Here is a 16,648-nt window from a genome sequence, read left to right as displayed (position 1 = left end):
AGTTTCCTAAGGACAAATGAAAAAGCTCCACACATGGAAGGAGTCTCCTGCCCTCACCAAAGTGGATTATGGCACATGTCTCCTTTCTGCAGATTTCTCCCTGGAGTGACAATGTCCCTCAGTGTCACTCCTTGAGGCTGAGAGAAATCTTTGCCCATGATCATTGATTTGGGTGCTCAATCTCTAATTAAGAATTAGTTTTGCTGGCTTGAATAGAATTGCTTCAAAGTTGCATCAAATGTAATACACTACACTGGAAGTTATAGTTCCGTGTACTGGGTAGTAAGTAATTCGAATAAAGATCTTTTAGTTTAATCATGATCATAACAAACTCTTTATTTGTCTATGAATACATCCTACATTCTATGAAACACTGTTGTATAAAGGTTCACTTACACCTATAACTATGCTTTAAACATAAACTATTGACAAAATCTAAGGCTAATACTACATCCAGCTGCTCCATGGCTCCTCTCTGAGAAGTTTAGGAAGCAAGGAGATCCCTTCTGCTCCCTGTGACTCGACGGGAGTGTCTCGTGCCTGCTCCCTGCACAGCTCTCCAGGTGGTGCTGTCGGTCTCGGGCCAGCTGTGACTGCAGCAGGGACACCTGAAAGAGGCACAAGGCCCGGCTCAGACAAGCCCACGCTGGCAGCAGCATCCACAGCCCCACGGTACCGGCTGTCAGGGCAGAGACAGCCTCCAACTGCAGCCCTCACCAACACTCTGCCCTCGGGGAAGGGGAAAGGAACAGGCTCCCAGACTGGCCCTTAACAGAGCTCAGATGATCAACAAGTCCATTCCAAGGCTGCCAAACCCTTCCCACGTACATCCCTCAGCCCCCACAGGTCTAGCAGAGCGAGTTCCAACAGCAGTGAGGAACCCAACTCTCATTTCCAAAGGACACATTTGGGCCACTGACCCCTTGCTCCACAGGCTGTGCATCAGCAGGAGGGCTACTGCTGCTCCCCTGAGCTGCTGGAGCTTCTTTCAGAAGTTGACCTATTTTGCTGCTCAGACTTGGAGACACTGAACGTAAAGGACTCTGGGGGGAACACTCTCCTAAAAGTTCTGATTCTTCTTCCTTCACGTTCCACCTGCACATTGGATGGGAGAAAGGTCACAGAAACCTGTCAGCAAACATGGAGCAAAAGAACCTCTCGACATCAATGCAAGATCTCTGCTCTGAGAGCCTGAATTGCACCAGACAACACTGGGGGCAAAAAGCTCTCGCTGGGGGCTGCGCAAGAGAGGCCAGGGTGTGTCCAGGGACACGGGGCCAGGGACACGGGGACAGTGCAGTGAAGGCACCTTTGAGAAAGCCATGGGCTGCCACAAGAGACAGAACAAACAAAAGGCTGTGCCCGCAGCAGGGACAGGGAGAGGCAAGGAAACAAGCAGAGCACTGCAAAGCACTGCCTGGGCAAACATGCTGTGCTCCAGAGGAGCCTGAGGCTCTGCACAGGTGGTGTACTTTACCTGCTCGAGAGTCCTCCTGGGCACAGTGGTTGATCCAAGATTCTCTGTCTTGTCTTTTGCTGATGTTGCAGCCACATCCCGTACATGTTCCACGACCTTCCTGGAGTGCTCTGATAGCTGCTTCCCTTCTGCTCCAACAGCCTGCTGGGTATTCAGAGAGGAGATGATTCCCTTATTTCAGACACCACAAAAGCTGTCCCTTGGAAATCTGTCTCACAAAGCATCCATGTGGCACCAGCAGTGCAGCTTCTGTTTGGCTCTCTCAGTACAAAACTACTCACCTGCTCCATTCCCTCCCACACCAAATCCAAATCCCCATGTGTTGCCATGATCTTGTGTGAGCACAGGAGAAGCAGCTCCCCATGCCCAGCATTTGGCCTGCAGCTGATCTGAACAGCAAACTCCAGAGCTGTAGCAGTCATTCTGGGCATGCCAGGAAACAATCTGCCAGTCAATGGTCTCTGGCTGGGGCCAGGCAGACAGACAAGGCTGCCTGCTGCAGCCTGGGCTGCTTTGGCCAAGCAGGCCTGGACTCACAGGGATATAGAGTCCCACTTCTTTATGGGAAATATCACTGGAATCCTTCATGGTCATTGGAGTGGACTGAAGGTCAGAGCCTGTACCTCTGGATACCCACCTGGATACAGGTCTTTCCCGTCAGGATGTCCACGTGTTTCTTCAGAGAACCTTTGGCAATTTCACTCTTCCTTGGTGCATCACTCAGGACTTGAGTGTTCTGTATCCATTTCTCCAAAGCAGCAGCCACACGCTCCAAATCTTCCTGCATGCCTTCCCTCTCCACTTCCAATTGTTGAGTGTTTCCCTTATGATTTCTCATCGTAGGTCCATGCATTTCTATCTTCTTTTCCAGATCTCTCATCTTCCCCTCATACAATTCCCGTTCATGCTGCCAAAACAGGGAGAAGAAGACTCACTCATTGCCTCCCTTGGTTTGCTTCTCACACCAGATCTGGACTCCTGCTGCAGGGGCAGGCACGTGCTGCCCCCCTCTCGCTCTGCCTCTCGGGCTGCTGCAGACCTTGGCTGGGCCCCCCTTGACGCTGCCTCTTTCCCAGCTCGCTCAGCCCATCCCAGCTTCCTTTCTGCCCGTCCCCGACCTCTGGCAGCTCCACTCCCGTGTTCCTTTGGGCACGAGCTGCCAGAACTGCAGCCAGGATTTCAAGTCAATGCTAAGCAGGATTTAGGCAGTGCCATGAGGATGTGCTCTCCATCAGGAAGGAAGAGCAAACACCCTCAGCATTTCATTCCAAGGCCTTGGGGCAACAGGAGTGGTTTTCCAACACTCCTGTGTAGAGATTCCATGGCAGCATCCCCGAGAGCCCCACTGCCCTCTCTTGCAGCACCAATGGCCAGATCAGTCATTCCCTGCTGCCACTCAGGACGAGTTCTCCCCTTGCAGGCACACGTCCTGATCTGCATCAGCACTTGGCTTTCCTCTCCTCTCCCCACTGCCTGCTCTCACACGGCCAAGGCCAAACACCTTTCAATTAACAGCAACCTAGGTCTTCTCATCCCTCCTGCCAGCTCCAGATATTTAGAAATCTGAACATGGATTTGGACGCAAGGAATTGCCCAAACCATGCCCAATGTCAATGGAGACAGTGTGGACATGGAGAACTAAAGCTTCCAGGGCACAGAACTCCAGCATGGAGGAAAATCAGCAGCCTCAGTGCAAACTGGCTTTGACATGGCTACAACATCATTTCCTCCGTGTTCAGAAGAATGCAATTAGGAAAGTTAAACTGGAAAAAGGTGCTCCTTAGAACTGGTAACACAAGGTGCAAACATAGCTAGGAAATGGCCCTTTGTGGCATCTGCCATTCTCACCAGCACATCCTTCCTTTCCTTCTCCTGACTCTCCAGTTTCCTCTGCAGTGATGCCACCTCCTGACGAACAGTCACAGCCTCTTCCTTCAAGGCAGTTTCTAGAGAGGTCTTCTGCTGTTCTGCCCTCCATATTGCTGCAGGAGGGAAGGGGAAAGAGAAGGGAGAAAGCAAAGCAAAGTAAACTGATGGACACCCTGCAGAGACAACAGCACTGTCTTCTCTGCCTGCCGTGGTTTGCCAGGCCTTAAGCCCACAAGAGCTTCCAAAAGTGAGAGAAATGAAGGAAATTTCCAGGCAGAGAAAAAAGCAGGAATGGCAGGGGCAAGGTTCAGAGGAATAGCAAAGTGTGTTTGCTCTTGGCCTTGTGCAGAGTGAACAATCCAAGAGAGACAAAGCAGCTGGGATGCCTGTGCAGCCCTGCTCCAGAGAGGCCAATAGCCTGGAGGCTTTGACAGGGCCTGAAATTAGGGGGAATTGAGCTGAGGCATCCAGCTTCAGCTGCTTAGCACAGACACAGCACCTGAAAGGCACCAGCTGTGTATGGGATCAGCCACAGCAGAGCCAGTTGGCACCGCCAGCCACAGCATCATCCTTGAGATAAACTTTGACTGGCGCCTGGATGGAGAAGTCTCGTGCTGGTTGTTTTTCCTGTCTGCCATCTCTGGGCAAAGGCCTTTACCTCTGCATGGGATCAGAGATCCCCGCTGGTGGAACAGGATGGGGCAATGGATGGGAGAGAAGTTGTACCTTGCTGAGTTTCCTCCAACAGTGTCTGCAGCTCCTGATTGCAGGCCTTGATTTGGTTGTTGTCAGCCTGAGCCATCCTCAGCTCCATCTCCATGGCCTCACAGTGTGTGGCCATGGCCTCTGCTCTTTCCTCAGAGCTTTGGAGCCTCAGACGCAGCTCAGACATCTCAACCTGCAGCACATGCACAGTGTCCCTCAAGCTCTGTTCTCCTGCTTGGGACTTTTCCAGCTCCTGCAGCAGCTCCTTCTCTTGAGTGTCCTGCTGATCTGCCTTCTCTGTCACTGCATCCTGCAGGGTCTGGATCTGGAAGATGGATGCAGAGAGCCTCAGGGACTGGGCTGCTCCTGAGGCAGCAGAGCGGGCAGTAGGGAGGAGAGCATTGAAGGAGAAAAGACTTCAGGTAGAAATACACCAGAAACAGAAGGTGCAGAACCAGGAATCCAGTAGAGACAAAGGTAGAGAAAACAGGGGAAGGGAGGCAAGGGGCATCCTTGAGGCTGCAGCTCTGAACACGGGCTGAACTGGCTGTGGTGGAAGTGCCCTGCCCAGCCTGCCATAGCCATGTCTGTGTCCCCACATTGCTCAGTGCCTGGCACAGGCACCAATCCTGTCAGGGACAAGCACTGCTAACAGAGGGACAGAGAAGCTCCAGAGGAGTGTGCTGCTGCTTCTGCTCCCAGATTTCCTGCTGGGACCCAGGAAAGAATGGGGGAAAACTTTGGCAGCAGACACCAGATCCAGCCTTGGCCTGAGGGTGCAGCAGCAGCAGCAGCCCTGGGCAGAACACGGCGGCAGTGGATGCTGCTGGGAGGGGAAAGAGGTTGGGACTAGCATGCCAAAGGTGGTGTTGTGTGTCCCTGGAGAAGAGGATGGAGTGCACAGCTTACCTGGGTGTTGAGCTGCTGCAGTTGTCCTGCCCAGCTTGAAGGGACCAGTTTGGCCTGCTGAAGAGCAGAACGAAACTGAGACAGCTCATTGTTCAGCGCCACATTCTTTTCTTCCAGTGATCTGAGGCACAGGTTCTTTTCCTCCAGAGACAGAATCAGCCTAGAAAGGAAGCATGCAACTCATTACTAATGGTATCACATTTTATAAACTCCTAGGACTTGCACCACCTCAGAGAAAACAGCTCTGTCCGATGAGGTTTGTATCCTACTTTCAGCTGGAGGAACAAAGGCCCAAGGCAGAAGTGGCAACAGAGGCTTAGAGCTCAAGCTGATGGAAGATGCAGAAACCTCCAGGCAAGCAAGAGTGCTCTGCCTTTCCTTTGTCTTCTTCTTGGAAGAAAAATCCTGTGGCACTGAAGACTGGCTTGACTTGATCAGCTGGAGGAGCCCCCCTAACCTTGCTCTGGTTTCTTGCATTCTTTGCACAGTCAGTAACACCTGTGAGTGTGGAGGTTGGCAGGGACCCTGCTTGAGCCCCTCCAGGCACCAGGGGGGCATTTTATCAGGAACAATGCACCAGAGACATTCTTGTTTCTTGGGTGCCTCTCAGGGCAATCTGGGCTTGATCAGCACTCAGGGCCTTAAGAAGGTTCTGCCCAGCAAAGGCATCAGATGCCAGGCTGATCAGATCCCAAAGGCTTCAAGTTACAGCAGCCAAGGTGGAGCTGATGGATGTATCCAGCTCCTTACACTGCAGCTCCAGCACTGTTAACACACCCACCTAACCTAACCTAACCTAACCTAACCTAACCTAACCTAACCTAACAGCACAACACTCCCTTGAGGGAAAGAGCTACCCCAAAAGCCTTTGTCTTCAGAAAAACTCCAACTGAAGGCTTAAAAGAAAAGAAAATGACCACAACAGACAGAAAATGAGATGTGTCTTCATAGAGAGTTTGGAATCTGCCACTCAGGAAATGCTGCCAGAGCCCCAGGTAGGTGCAAAGATGGCAAAGAGGGAATGCATTCACCACATTGCAGAGTCCCACAGGCTTTCATTTACCTGGTTCTTTCCCTCTTTAGGGCACGCACAAAAGCATGCAATTCTGAATTCTGGCGTGACACTTCTTCCCATTGACTCCATTCTTGCTCCACATTCTGCAGGTACACTTGCAGCTCATTCTTCTGATGTTCTGCCTCCTCCAGCCTCTTCTGGATGTGTTCAGCCTCCAATTGCTTCTGCCTTGACTGTGCCTGGGCCTCGCTCACATCTTGCTGGGCTCTCTGGACTGTGCTTTCCAGGAACTCTCGGGAGGCTGCCAGCTGAGATGTCAACTCTTCCACCTCCAGTCAAACAGAACAAAGCAGTCAGAGGCGACAGCCACAGCCTGCCACTGTCAGCCACAGTAGAGGCCATGAGGAAAGGGAAAGGACAACTTCCCATTTCTCCCTGTCCTGAAAGCACCAGATTCCCAATGGATATGGACAACTTGGTTAAGCCTCTAAGTGGCCCACCTGAAAAAGCACCTCCCAAACCAAGGCTAGCAAGAAGAGGCCAGCAGGAGTCCATGCTGATGGGTGCTGGCCAACAGCCCAGAGGACTGGCCCAGCTGTCCAGGGGGCAGCAGCTGAGATTCAGCAGAGCACTGAGTGTCCTTCAGAGCAGCTGCCATGGAGCCCCCAGAGCATGAGGCAGCCCCAGGGATCACTCCATCAGCTTCTGCTCTGCCATGGAAAAGCAAGAAGGCCACAGAGTCCTCCCTGGCTGACTGCAGTGCCACTGCTGTTTCACTCACCTGCTTTTGTAGAGCATCCCTCTGCTCAAGGAGGACATTCATCACCTCTCTGATGCCCTGAAGTTCTTCCTTGTGCCTCTTCTGCACTGCCAGCATTTCATTGTGAGCTTCCTGCAGCTCAGCTTGCAGCTTTGCCTTGATGGTCTGGCAACAAAATGCAGAGCGACTTCCTGGGACCTGCCCTCAGGCTCAGATTTTTGCACTTGCTGTCTCCAAATCCCATTCCTTCAGCCACTTCTTGTGGCTTCTCAACCCAGCTCTGCTTGTACTGCAAGCCCTCCTTCCTGGGCCTGAGCTCTGGAGCTTACCAGGCTCTGTGCTCCCACAGCCTGAGGCAGCCCTTGCCCCCTCACTCCCAGGAGCTGCCTTTTGTGCCCTTGTCCCTGCCCTGCACTCCATTCCCTGCCTACTCAGACTTACCTGTCCCTTCTCTTGCTGCTCTTTCACCTCCTGCCTGAGCTGCTGGACCTGCTGGCACGCTTGGCTGAGCTGTCCCCGAGTTTGGAGCAGTGTCTCTGTTAAAGCCCTCTTCTCATTCTGCTCTTCCTGCAGCACCTGCACAGAAGCAAAGAGCAGAGGGTTTCACACTTGCCTGCAACATCTGTGTGGCAAGAGGCAAAGACGGATGGGCTCATGCGCCCTCAGAGCACTTGGCTGCTGCTCCCCTGGGCCACTGTCTGCCCCGGGGAGCCACAGCTGCCCAGGAAGTGACTTAAAACACAGCCCAGAAGACATCTCTGGGTTCCTCTTCAGAAATACTCCACATGAATCGTTAAATAGATTTTTCTCATCCTTGTCAGCATTTCTGCTTCACCCTCCCTGTGCCCACAAAAGTCCTATGTCGTGGTTTTAATCCAATTACTAAGAAAATTACTTATTTCTTGTTGTGAGATATGGATTAGAACAAGAGCAAAACAGGCATAAATCTTAAAAGGAAAAAAAAAAAGTTTATTGACAAACTACAATAATAAGAACACCAGAATAAACTTCCAGAAAAACCTTTTCATCCCCTATTCACCCACTATTCCCTTGTTCACATGACAACAGAGACAAAAACTTTGGAACTTTGATGGTTAAAACAGTCCCAATTCTTGCTACAGTCTTTTCACCAGTCGTAGTAGAGAAACAGAAGTTTCTTCCTGTTAATTTATGGAGTTTCTCACAAGAAAACTATTTTTGTTATAGTTTTCCATTGCCCTAATGTTAGCTGTCCAGAGCTGCTATTATTAGAGCTCACTCCTCCCATTTTCACATCACTCTGAAGTGTGTATGGGCCATGAGTCTAGGGATAGCATTTTTAAGGATAAGTTATTCAAAGGCAAAAAAGTCTTCTTCATCTGTTTCTGTGAGCTTCACTAGAAAACAGTTTTCTCATTGCCTCTCAAGGCTTCAAATCTCCCAGCACTTCACTAATTACTTAATAAATTAATTACGTAGTTAACTAATTAATGAATTAACTAGTAATTAATTCATAATTACTCTACTTTTTACTCAGATTTACACTTTGAACCCTATTATTCCTCCCTAGATATTGTATCATGAATTAAAGGAGTTCTTTTCAGGACTTCATTGTCCATCTCCATAGTTTTAACAGAAAGATATTTCAGCTTAATGAAAGCATCTTCTTAATTCTCTACCTCTTCTGAAGCTTCTTTTCTTTCCTGTCACTGGTAGTTTATAAAGTCTCTTTTCATGTTGATCACTCTCTTTCTCTCTCTCTGGATAAAAAGATTAATCCGCAAGTCTCATCTGGGTAATGAAAGAGTTAAAATCTTGCCCAGGCTTTTGTAGATGGTTCGGTGATCTCTGCCGAACAGGAGCTGGAGCCGTCTGCGATGGGAAGTTCTTCATAGCTGCTCTGGAGAGTGTGGTCGCTGTCTCTGCTTGCTGCAGGTCCAGAGCCTCTCTCCTTCTTCACTCAGCAGTTTCTAGTGAATTTAGTTACAGCAAAACCTGCAGCCGAGCCAGAGATCGGCCTGGCCCGGCCCGGGCCCGAGGAAAACCTTCCCCAGGCCCCCCCATCTCCCGGGCAGGAGACGCGGCAGGCCCGGCCCCGGCCCCGCCCGGCCGCATGGCCTGGGCAGGGAACGGGAGGCCTGGAGCTCCGCCACCCTTCCAGCCAGGAAACAAAGAGAACCCAGAGAGCTCTGCTTTTACACTTTAAGGTAGGGTTCACAAGTTGATCCCACTTTTCAATGGCCTAAACTGCTGTCAATTCCCAGCAATGACCGATAATTGGTCAGGAGAAAAGACTCCAGGCAGTTCCCAGCAACTCCAACTCCCTTAAAGGTAAAGTAACTCCATGACACCCAGCTTGAGGAAATGAATGCAGAAGGAGGTGCAGAGTTGTTCAGAGAAGGTTTGGTGAAGATAAAACTAAGATAAAAAAGAGATTTGCTGCTTCTTTCTACCAAACTTCCAGTGTTTGGTGTGTTTGCAAAGCCCCTGCTTTGGTCAAGTGGCACATGACCATTTTCTCTCTCTCAAGATGGGTGCACAGGGGAAAGAGGTGCCTGTGTGGAAAATCTTGACATTTCCTGCAAAACAGTGAATTGCCTGGGTGTAAAAATAAACATCATAAACATAATATTATAATAGTTAATACTACTACTACTACTACTACTACTACTAATACTACTACTACGACTACTACTACTACTACTACTACTACTAACAATAATAATAATAATAATAATAATAATAATAATAATAATAATAATTGTTATAAATGCAACGGCAGATTAAAGATAAAAAAGATAAATTTATTATAAATTAACAAAACAGCAAAACAGCGAGGAAAAACCACAATAAATGGACAGCGCAGCGCTGGGTGGACAGGGTCTATACGCAAGGTATAGGTGTTCCCAAATCCACGTCTGAGGGTTCTTTGGCCTGGGTTTTTATAGGGATTTTATGTCCCCAGGCTAGAATTCCAACCAGTTTCCATTCACCAAGTGTCCCTGATTGTCAGGTGAATGGATTTTCTGGCCTAGAAGATTGAGTTAGTAAGTGTCCGGGCAGAGTCTCCTCAAATGCAAAGTGAGTCTGTATGTATTTTAACATATTTCATCACAGCAGAATCAAGGGATCCGGGCTAGCGCCGATGGATATCTCGGAGGAGTAGTCTCTTCTTTGTCCTTCTTGATTGAGTTACTTTAGCATAGGTTAGGCGGGTGTGGTGTTCGATTTCTGGCAACGACCATCTTCCTGAGGCTCGTCCCTTTTGTCTTGCTTGATTGTCTCCGGCCGAAATCGGCCGGGCGTTGCCTAGGTCCGGAGGTAGACTTTCAGGCTAGTTCTTTTGTTTCTATGATGGCCTGTGTCCTGTCCTTTCCTCCGAGTTGATGTGCCTGCTGAGGTTTGTTATCTGGGGGGGTTCTTTTGCAATCCATGACTTTGGAAAAGGAATTCTACCTCGACCTGGAGGAGAATTCCTTTTTCCATATTTTCATTAGTTATAATTACACATACTTTATTTAAACCTTTTCTTCTGAATTTTTATTCATCCAATTCTTTATTACAATAATAATAATAATAATAATAATGATGGCAGGGTGGAGGCAAGGGCAGCCCTGCCCTGGGGAATCAGCTCCTAAATGCCCTGGATGCAGGTGTTTGGGGAAGGCTGGGGGGTCTGCAGTTTGCCCCTGTGGGACAGAGGGATGGAGTTCCCATGCCTGGGCAGTCCAGGGGAGGATGATCCAGAGCCTCATGGCTCTTGTCAAGTCTCTGTGTGAGGCAGATTTCCCCCAAGACCTCACTCCAGCCTTCCAGAAAGCAAATAGTTCTGTGTTCTGCTTCCCCAAACCTGTGTCTCCTCATCTGCTCCACCCTCTGAGTGCACTCACAGCCTGGCCAAAAAGAATTAAAAGTTTTTTGTGGCTGGCAATTCAAAAACTATGAAAGCTCACAGACAAATTCTGTGGGGTTGGTTGGAAAGACAGAGTGAGTTTTGGAGGGTCTTTGTTCTCTTTGCTCTTCATCTGCACAAGTCTTCACACTTTCCATTACAAGTCCCAGCCAGAGCTCCTGCTGGGGGAAGGAAAAGCTCCATAGCCATGAAGTGGAGCATTCCCTTCATTCCAGCAGCCCCTCATTGACCAGGAACTCCACAGGTCACCGTGAGGCAGTTCATTGCCAGATTTCACCAGGAGTAATTCATAACCAGGAAAAGGCATCCCTGGGACTCCCAGAACTCCTGAATAGTTCATTATCCAAGGCACAATGCCTTCTGAGCATCCTCCTAGCAGGGAGGCTCCCATGTGGATACACCAAAATCCTCTCCAGCATTCCCCAGCAAGGAATCCCTCAGCTGGCATCTGCTCATTGCTGCAATAGCTGAAATTTAATTTGATCTTAATAATTAAACCTCCAAATAACAGCTTTCACATGCCAGCTGAACCATTAAATTCCAGGAGTGGATACAAGCCTTTTTGCAGTGAGTGGAGTTTACTCATGTGGAAATTTCCTGGTGTGCTACTGGACTTGTTATTGATGCAAATTTTGTGGCACTGAATAAAAATGTTTCTTTTCCCTTTCAGACGACGATAGAATCCGTGAGTTGTTTGGTTGGGTTGGTTTGGGTATTTTTAATGCACTTGGCACAAAGAAACTCCTCTTTGTTTGAGCTGTGCCTCAGTGCTGATGCACAGGACCTTTTCCAGAGCTGGTTTTAGAACTGGAGTCACTTTGCAGCAGCCTCAGCTGGAATCTGTGGGGGTAAAAATCAACAGTGGTGCCTCCAGAACCCCTCTGAGAGTCTTCTGCAGGGCCTTGTCCTGAGCCTCACCCTCCAGGACACACCAGCCAAGAAATGCAGTGGGACCACCATGGCACCAGCACTCCCTGATAGACTCAACCACAGGAAATTACACCAGAGGGTGTGAAATATCAGATTTTCTCTTGTCCCTTGCTCTACTCAGTGCCCGTGGCTGTACAACACAGCCAAACATCCATCCCTGAGCTTGGCTCAGGAATCCTGGCAGCTTTGGAAAAAACCACTTTGCCACCACACGTGTAAGGCCAGCAGAAAGGCTTCCCCCGAGCAGCTCCTCCTGGATTCCAACCACAGACCTCTTCTTAAACCTAAATAATTTAAAAGGCACAAGCAAGACCTCTGTAGCTGCTCACACACCCATATCTGAGTATCTTTACTCACCGAAAAAGTGCACTCATGAAATTGTAATGTACATGTTAATTAATGTACATATTTTCTCTGTAAATTTTGCACAGCTGTAAGTGGCCAAATAAATAATGAATGCCGTGGAATAATTTATGTGAGCTCTGTTTCTTACTGTACATGTTTTAATTACCGATATGGACGCATCTCGATGAATTATTGAAAGTCAAAGAATAAATAATATTAAAATTAAAAAGTACATGAGAAGCAAAGTTCAAATAGATATTTAATTCTACTAACACGTTGTGATGTAATCCTTGCCCCATAATTGGCAGCAGGAGAGGAAATGTTCGTCCTGGCCAGCTTGAGCTCCATTTCTTCTGGGGTTTTTTGTGCCTTTCAGTGTTGAAATTCATCAGCTGAAGCTACAGAGATGCTTTTCACCATTGGACCTTCAGAAGGAACTATGTTAGTTACATTAATTATGTCAATTCTTCCCTGTGAGGCTGCTGAGGCCCTGGCACAGGTTTCCTGTGGCTGCCCCTGGATGCCTGGAAATGTCCAAGGCCAGGCTGGATGGGGCTTGGAGCAGCCTGGGATAGGGGAAGGTGTCCAGGCTTCTTTGTGATGCCCCAACACCAACTCAGGCAATATCAGCAGCTTGTCACACTCAGATCCTCCAGCAGAGAATCCCACAGCACTCAGGGGTTAATTGGGGAAGCTCCAAAATTCCCACGTGGAGCTACAAATTGTCATCCAACTTTTACACAGTCAGCCAAAGGCCAGGGCTGTTCTGGGCCTCCAAATGCAGCTGTTGCACACTGTGAGCTGGTTTTGCAGCTGGGACCAGAGGTGAGGAACAGCTGGGGGAAGTGGCCAGTAATTAACGCTGCTGGTCATTAGCATGCTTGATTACTTACTGCTTATGCACTGCAGAGTAATTGTGTGCAATTTGCTGTCAACTGTGGGTTCCTCAAAGGTGCTGCCTTTGCAAGTACTGCCCTGGGTGCTTTGCCCAGGGAGATGTTGGCAAAACTTGGGCAGAAGCTGTGCCTAAGGGGCTCCCTCAGGAGGTGTTGGACACACACTGATGTTTCCTGAGTGGATGGGCGCAGCCACTGCCCTCAGCCCAGCAGGAATCCTCCAGGCAGAACTGCTGCTGGCCTGTCCATCCTCCCCTCACTCAGTGCACCAGGATGGGTGTCACTGCTGGACACAAAATGAGTCACAGGGACACAGCTCGAGGTGTGGTGCAACAGAGTCCTTTATTCTCTCAGTATTTATAAGTTTTTGACCACCACCAGAGAATGGATAGTCAGGTCACCACCTTCCCAACCACACTGGCTGTGAGAGGTGTCCATCAAAAAGGCAAATGCTGGCTTGGAGATGCCAAGTCCAGATCCCTGCACTTGTGGGTGCATCCATGGGGATCAGGAGCTGCTTGCCCAGAAGGAGCTGGCCACCAAGCCCAGTCTCTTCTGAGGGACAAAATTCCCTCTCCCTGCTCACGGAGCGATCCCAGCCCAGCACAGGATGGGAGGCACAAACACCAGGGCAATGAGACAGACTGGAAGTGACATTCTTAAATGGTGTCACTTCCAATTAGTCTTTGTGCCTGCAGAACGAGAAGAACTATTTTTAAGTTATGTTGGAGATTTGTTTTCGAGCTTTTCCAAGGTATAGCAAGCATTTTTCTCTCCAAGATGTCACAGCTTGCGCTTTTGAGCCTTTTTATGACTTGTCTTTGCTTCTTTTCCTTTTTTCTCTCTCCTGTCATATCCCAAACATTCACCAATTTTCCCCACAAAGACAGTATCCACTTGTGCTTTTTTATAAAGGGGTTTTCTATGGAACTTCTCAGTGAACAATTAATTCTTTGGCCAGCTCTGCAAATGGAAAATACTTGATTGAAGAGCAGCAATATGTGGACAACTCAAGAAACACACAAAATATCTTTAAGACAAATTAATTTTCAAACAAAGATGCAAAAATAAATTGCAATTTGCAAATACACTGAAGGTAAAATTCCCCCCCAGAATGGGTTGGGTTGGAAGGGACCTTAGAGATCATCTCATTCCTCCCCCAGCCATGGGCAGGGACACCTCCCACTATCCCAGGCTGCTCCAAACCCTGTCCAGCCTGGCCTTGGCCACTTCCAGGGATCCAGGGGCAGCCCCAGCTGCTCTGGGCACCCTGTGCCAGGGCCTGCCCACCCTCACAGGGGAGAATTTCTTGTGTATTTCTGACTTAAATTTCCCCTCTTTCAGTTTGATCCCATTCCCCCTTGTCCTGTCACTGCAGCTCCTGAGGAAGGGTCACTCTCCCACTTCCCTGCAGCCCCTTCACACCCTGGGAAGGAGCTCTGAGGTCTCTTCACAACCTTCTCTTCTCCAGGTTCAGCTTTCCCAGCCTGTCCCCACAGGGAAGGAGCTCCAGTTCCCTTGCCAGCATCTCCTCCTGGTTCCTCGTGGGACACAACTGATGGAACTGCTCAGGCTGAGCTCGTGGGCAAGATCCCAGCAGCCCCAAACCAGGACAACCCCAGACACTGCAATTTAGACCCAAAATGCTTGGGATGGTGAGGCTGAACATGAGGCAGCACAGCCCACATCTCAGTCAATATCCAGCATTTTATTCTGGCCTAGATCCTCCACTGCTGACATCCCCTTTCTCACGTGTCCACCTGCAGGACTGAACAAATCCTCTCTCCTGGCTGAGATTTCCTTGGCTTCCCCAGAGGGGAAGGAGATGGAAAACCAAAGCCCTGGAGAAGAGGGAGGTGGGAAACCATCCCTTTTTCACCACCTGGGAGCAACACAAAATTCTGCTGTTCCAAACAACACCTGGGGCTGTTTGCTGAAAAGGACGAGCACAACTCAGGGGCTGCTTAGCTCCAGACCAAAAATAAAGTCAAAAAAGCAAAGTCAAAATCCTTTCCAGGCTGTCCCCTGCCCCCTGGCCAGCCAGGTGACTGTCACTCAATACTGAATTCGTGCATCTCACAGGAACTTTGCCTCAAATGATAAATCAAGCAGGTTTTTTTAAAGCCCCACCTTATCACAGTCTCTCCTCCGGCACTTCCATGGGAAGGAATAATTATTTTGTGCTCACTGCATGTATAATGAATTTTCAGGCATACTTGTTTGATCTATAGCCTTGAAAATAAAAAAATCCCATTAGTCTAACAAGCTCACCAATTATTTCCTGGGATCACTGAGCCTATTCCAGCAGAGAAAGTTGCATAAAATTGAAAGTGAACAGGGAACAGTGCAATATGTTGTTTTACAGGGTAAAACATTCTAAAGCAGTGTTTCACATCGTGTTTGGGGGCAGAGGAAAGAGAACTGGAAAGAGCAGCAAGCTTGGGTCTGCCTTAGCTGGGTGGAAATACCTGGGCAGGGAAGAAACATTTAAATTTGCCTGAATTTAGATATTAACTACTCTTGTAGTTAACTGCTCTGTCCAAGTCAGCTTTTGCAGGTTCCATGTTTTAAAAAAAGGCTTTTCCAGGACACCCATTCTCACTCATTTCAGATATTGAAACCCAGGCTGGTGAATGGCACTCCAGAAAAATCAGTGTCTCTCTCTCAGCTCCAAAGAAAGCCTGAATAACTTGCTCAGACACTGGAGGTACACAAAGTTGGATGATGCAGATTTCCTCTCCCCACCCAACCTCCCTCAGTCCCCATGAGCTCCTGGGGGCTGTGGGGACACCACTGAGCTCTCTCCAACCTCCAAATTAGTCCTGCTGCCCTCTGGGGTCACCACCTCTCTCCACTGCCGTGGCCAAAATAAAAAATAATTCAAATTGCTCCCAGGAGCTGCCTCAGCTTCAGCTGGAAGCTGAACCCAGCACACAAAGGGATTCATTCACTGAAGGCAGCAAGGGGCCAAATCCAAGGCAAAGATTCCCAAGTAAGTCTGCAGCTTGGAATAAGCTGGGGGTTGGCATGGACAGGACACAGCTTCAGTTTGAGCATCTGTGTCAAAGCAGCAGTAAAACCCCCAAAGTTGGTTATTGCTGGGGGTTTCCATCAGGATTACACCCAAATCTTGCTCCACATTTGGCAGCTCACAGATCAACACACTGAGGAAGCACCAGGAAAGAGGCTGGACGTGGCAGGGGTGGCTGCAGGGTTTCATCAGCCCTTTCCCTGCCACTCTGAGTGTTGGAAGGAGAACATATCTGAATTCAAAGCACAATTTAAATCTTGTTTGCTCTTTAGGGATGTTGAGAGATGTTTTTGCTGTGGTTCTGGAGGGGCGGCAGCAGCAAAGGCAGGCAGTGATTAGAGAAATGCCTAAAATTAACAATGTTATACACACTGGCATTCCTGACTTCCAGCACTCCACACTGCACCCAGAAAGGTGGAAGTGGCTGCTCAAACACCCATGAAAATTACAAATTAGACAGAGCATGAAAACAGAACCATTTTGTGCTGGGGGATGGGGTCAGCAGCAAAAATGGACCTTCATGGACAGAGAGGATGATTTGACTTAGTCTAACAGGATAATTGCAGGCCTGAAGAGTTTGGGGATTGAGAATGAAGAGTTTTGAGGGTTCCATGGCACCAAACCAAGCCCAGGGTTGTCCCCAAGATGCCAGCCCAGCCCTGGGAGAAGCCAGGGCCAGAGGCTGCAGGATCTTGTCTGGGTTCACCCAAACTGCTCCCTTCTCTTTCAGCACCAGCACATCCCCTTTTCCTGGGCCTTGGAGTATCCATCTGTGTTCCTGCCCCTCACCCTGTGCCTCCCTGCAGGTCACAGCTGCTC

The 16,648-nt window shown here is 49.0% G+C and overlaps 1 protein-coding gene across 1 annotated transcript; it reads right to left on the bottom strand.

Annotated features, from left to right (window-relative positions):
- Positions 1-310: 310 nt before the first annotated feature.
- Positions 311-7,324, bottom strand: LOC147650297 (uncharacterized). Its single transcript, XM_086853513.1, has 9 exons — positions 7,177-7,324; positions 6,757-6,900; positions 6,024-6,304; positions 4,961-5,120; positions 4,073-4,376; positions 2,115-3,459; positions 1,478-1,621; positions 921-1,095; positions 311-608 (listed from the first exon to the last, which is right to left on the bottom strand). The coding sequence occupies exons 2-6, from the start codon at positions 6,850-6,852 to the stop codon at positions 3,236-3,238; spliced, it is 1,065 nt and encodes a 354-aa protein (XP_086709639.1). The 5' UTR covers positions 6,853-6,900; positions 7,177-7,324; the 3' UTR covers positions 311-608; positions 921-1,095; positions 1,478-1,621; positions 2,115-3,235.
- Positions 7,325-16,648: the final 9,324 nt, after the last annotated feature.

The sequence above is a fragment of the Cyanistes caeruleus genome, chromosome 16, assembly GCF_971803275.1.
Source record: "Cyanistes caeruleus chromosome 16, bCyaCae1.hap1.1, whole genome shotgun sequence".
NCBI classification, from domain to species: domain Eukaryota; kingdom Metazoa; phylum Chordata; class Aves; order Passeriformes; family Paridae; genus Cyanistes; species Cyanistes caeruleus.
This window is presented reverse-complemented; position numbering and strand designations above follow the sequence as displayed.

Bases quoted from the DNA above. Each gene is read 5' to 3' on its own strand.
- LOC147650297 (XM_086853513.1), bottom strand. From the start codon at position 6,852: ATGCTGGCAGTGCAGAAGAGGCACAAGGAAGAACTTCAGGGCATCAGA. The intron at 5,121-6,023 runs GTAAATGAAAGC...CTTCCTTTCTAG, and splicing joins CTAAAGAGGGAAAGAACCAG to GCTGATTCTGTCTCTGGAGG. The intron at 4,377-4,960 runs GTAAGCTGTGCA...TCCATCTTCCAG, and splicing joins TGCAGCAGCTCAACACCCAG to ATCCAGACCCTGCAGGATGC.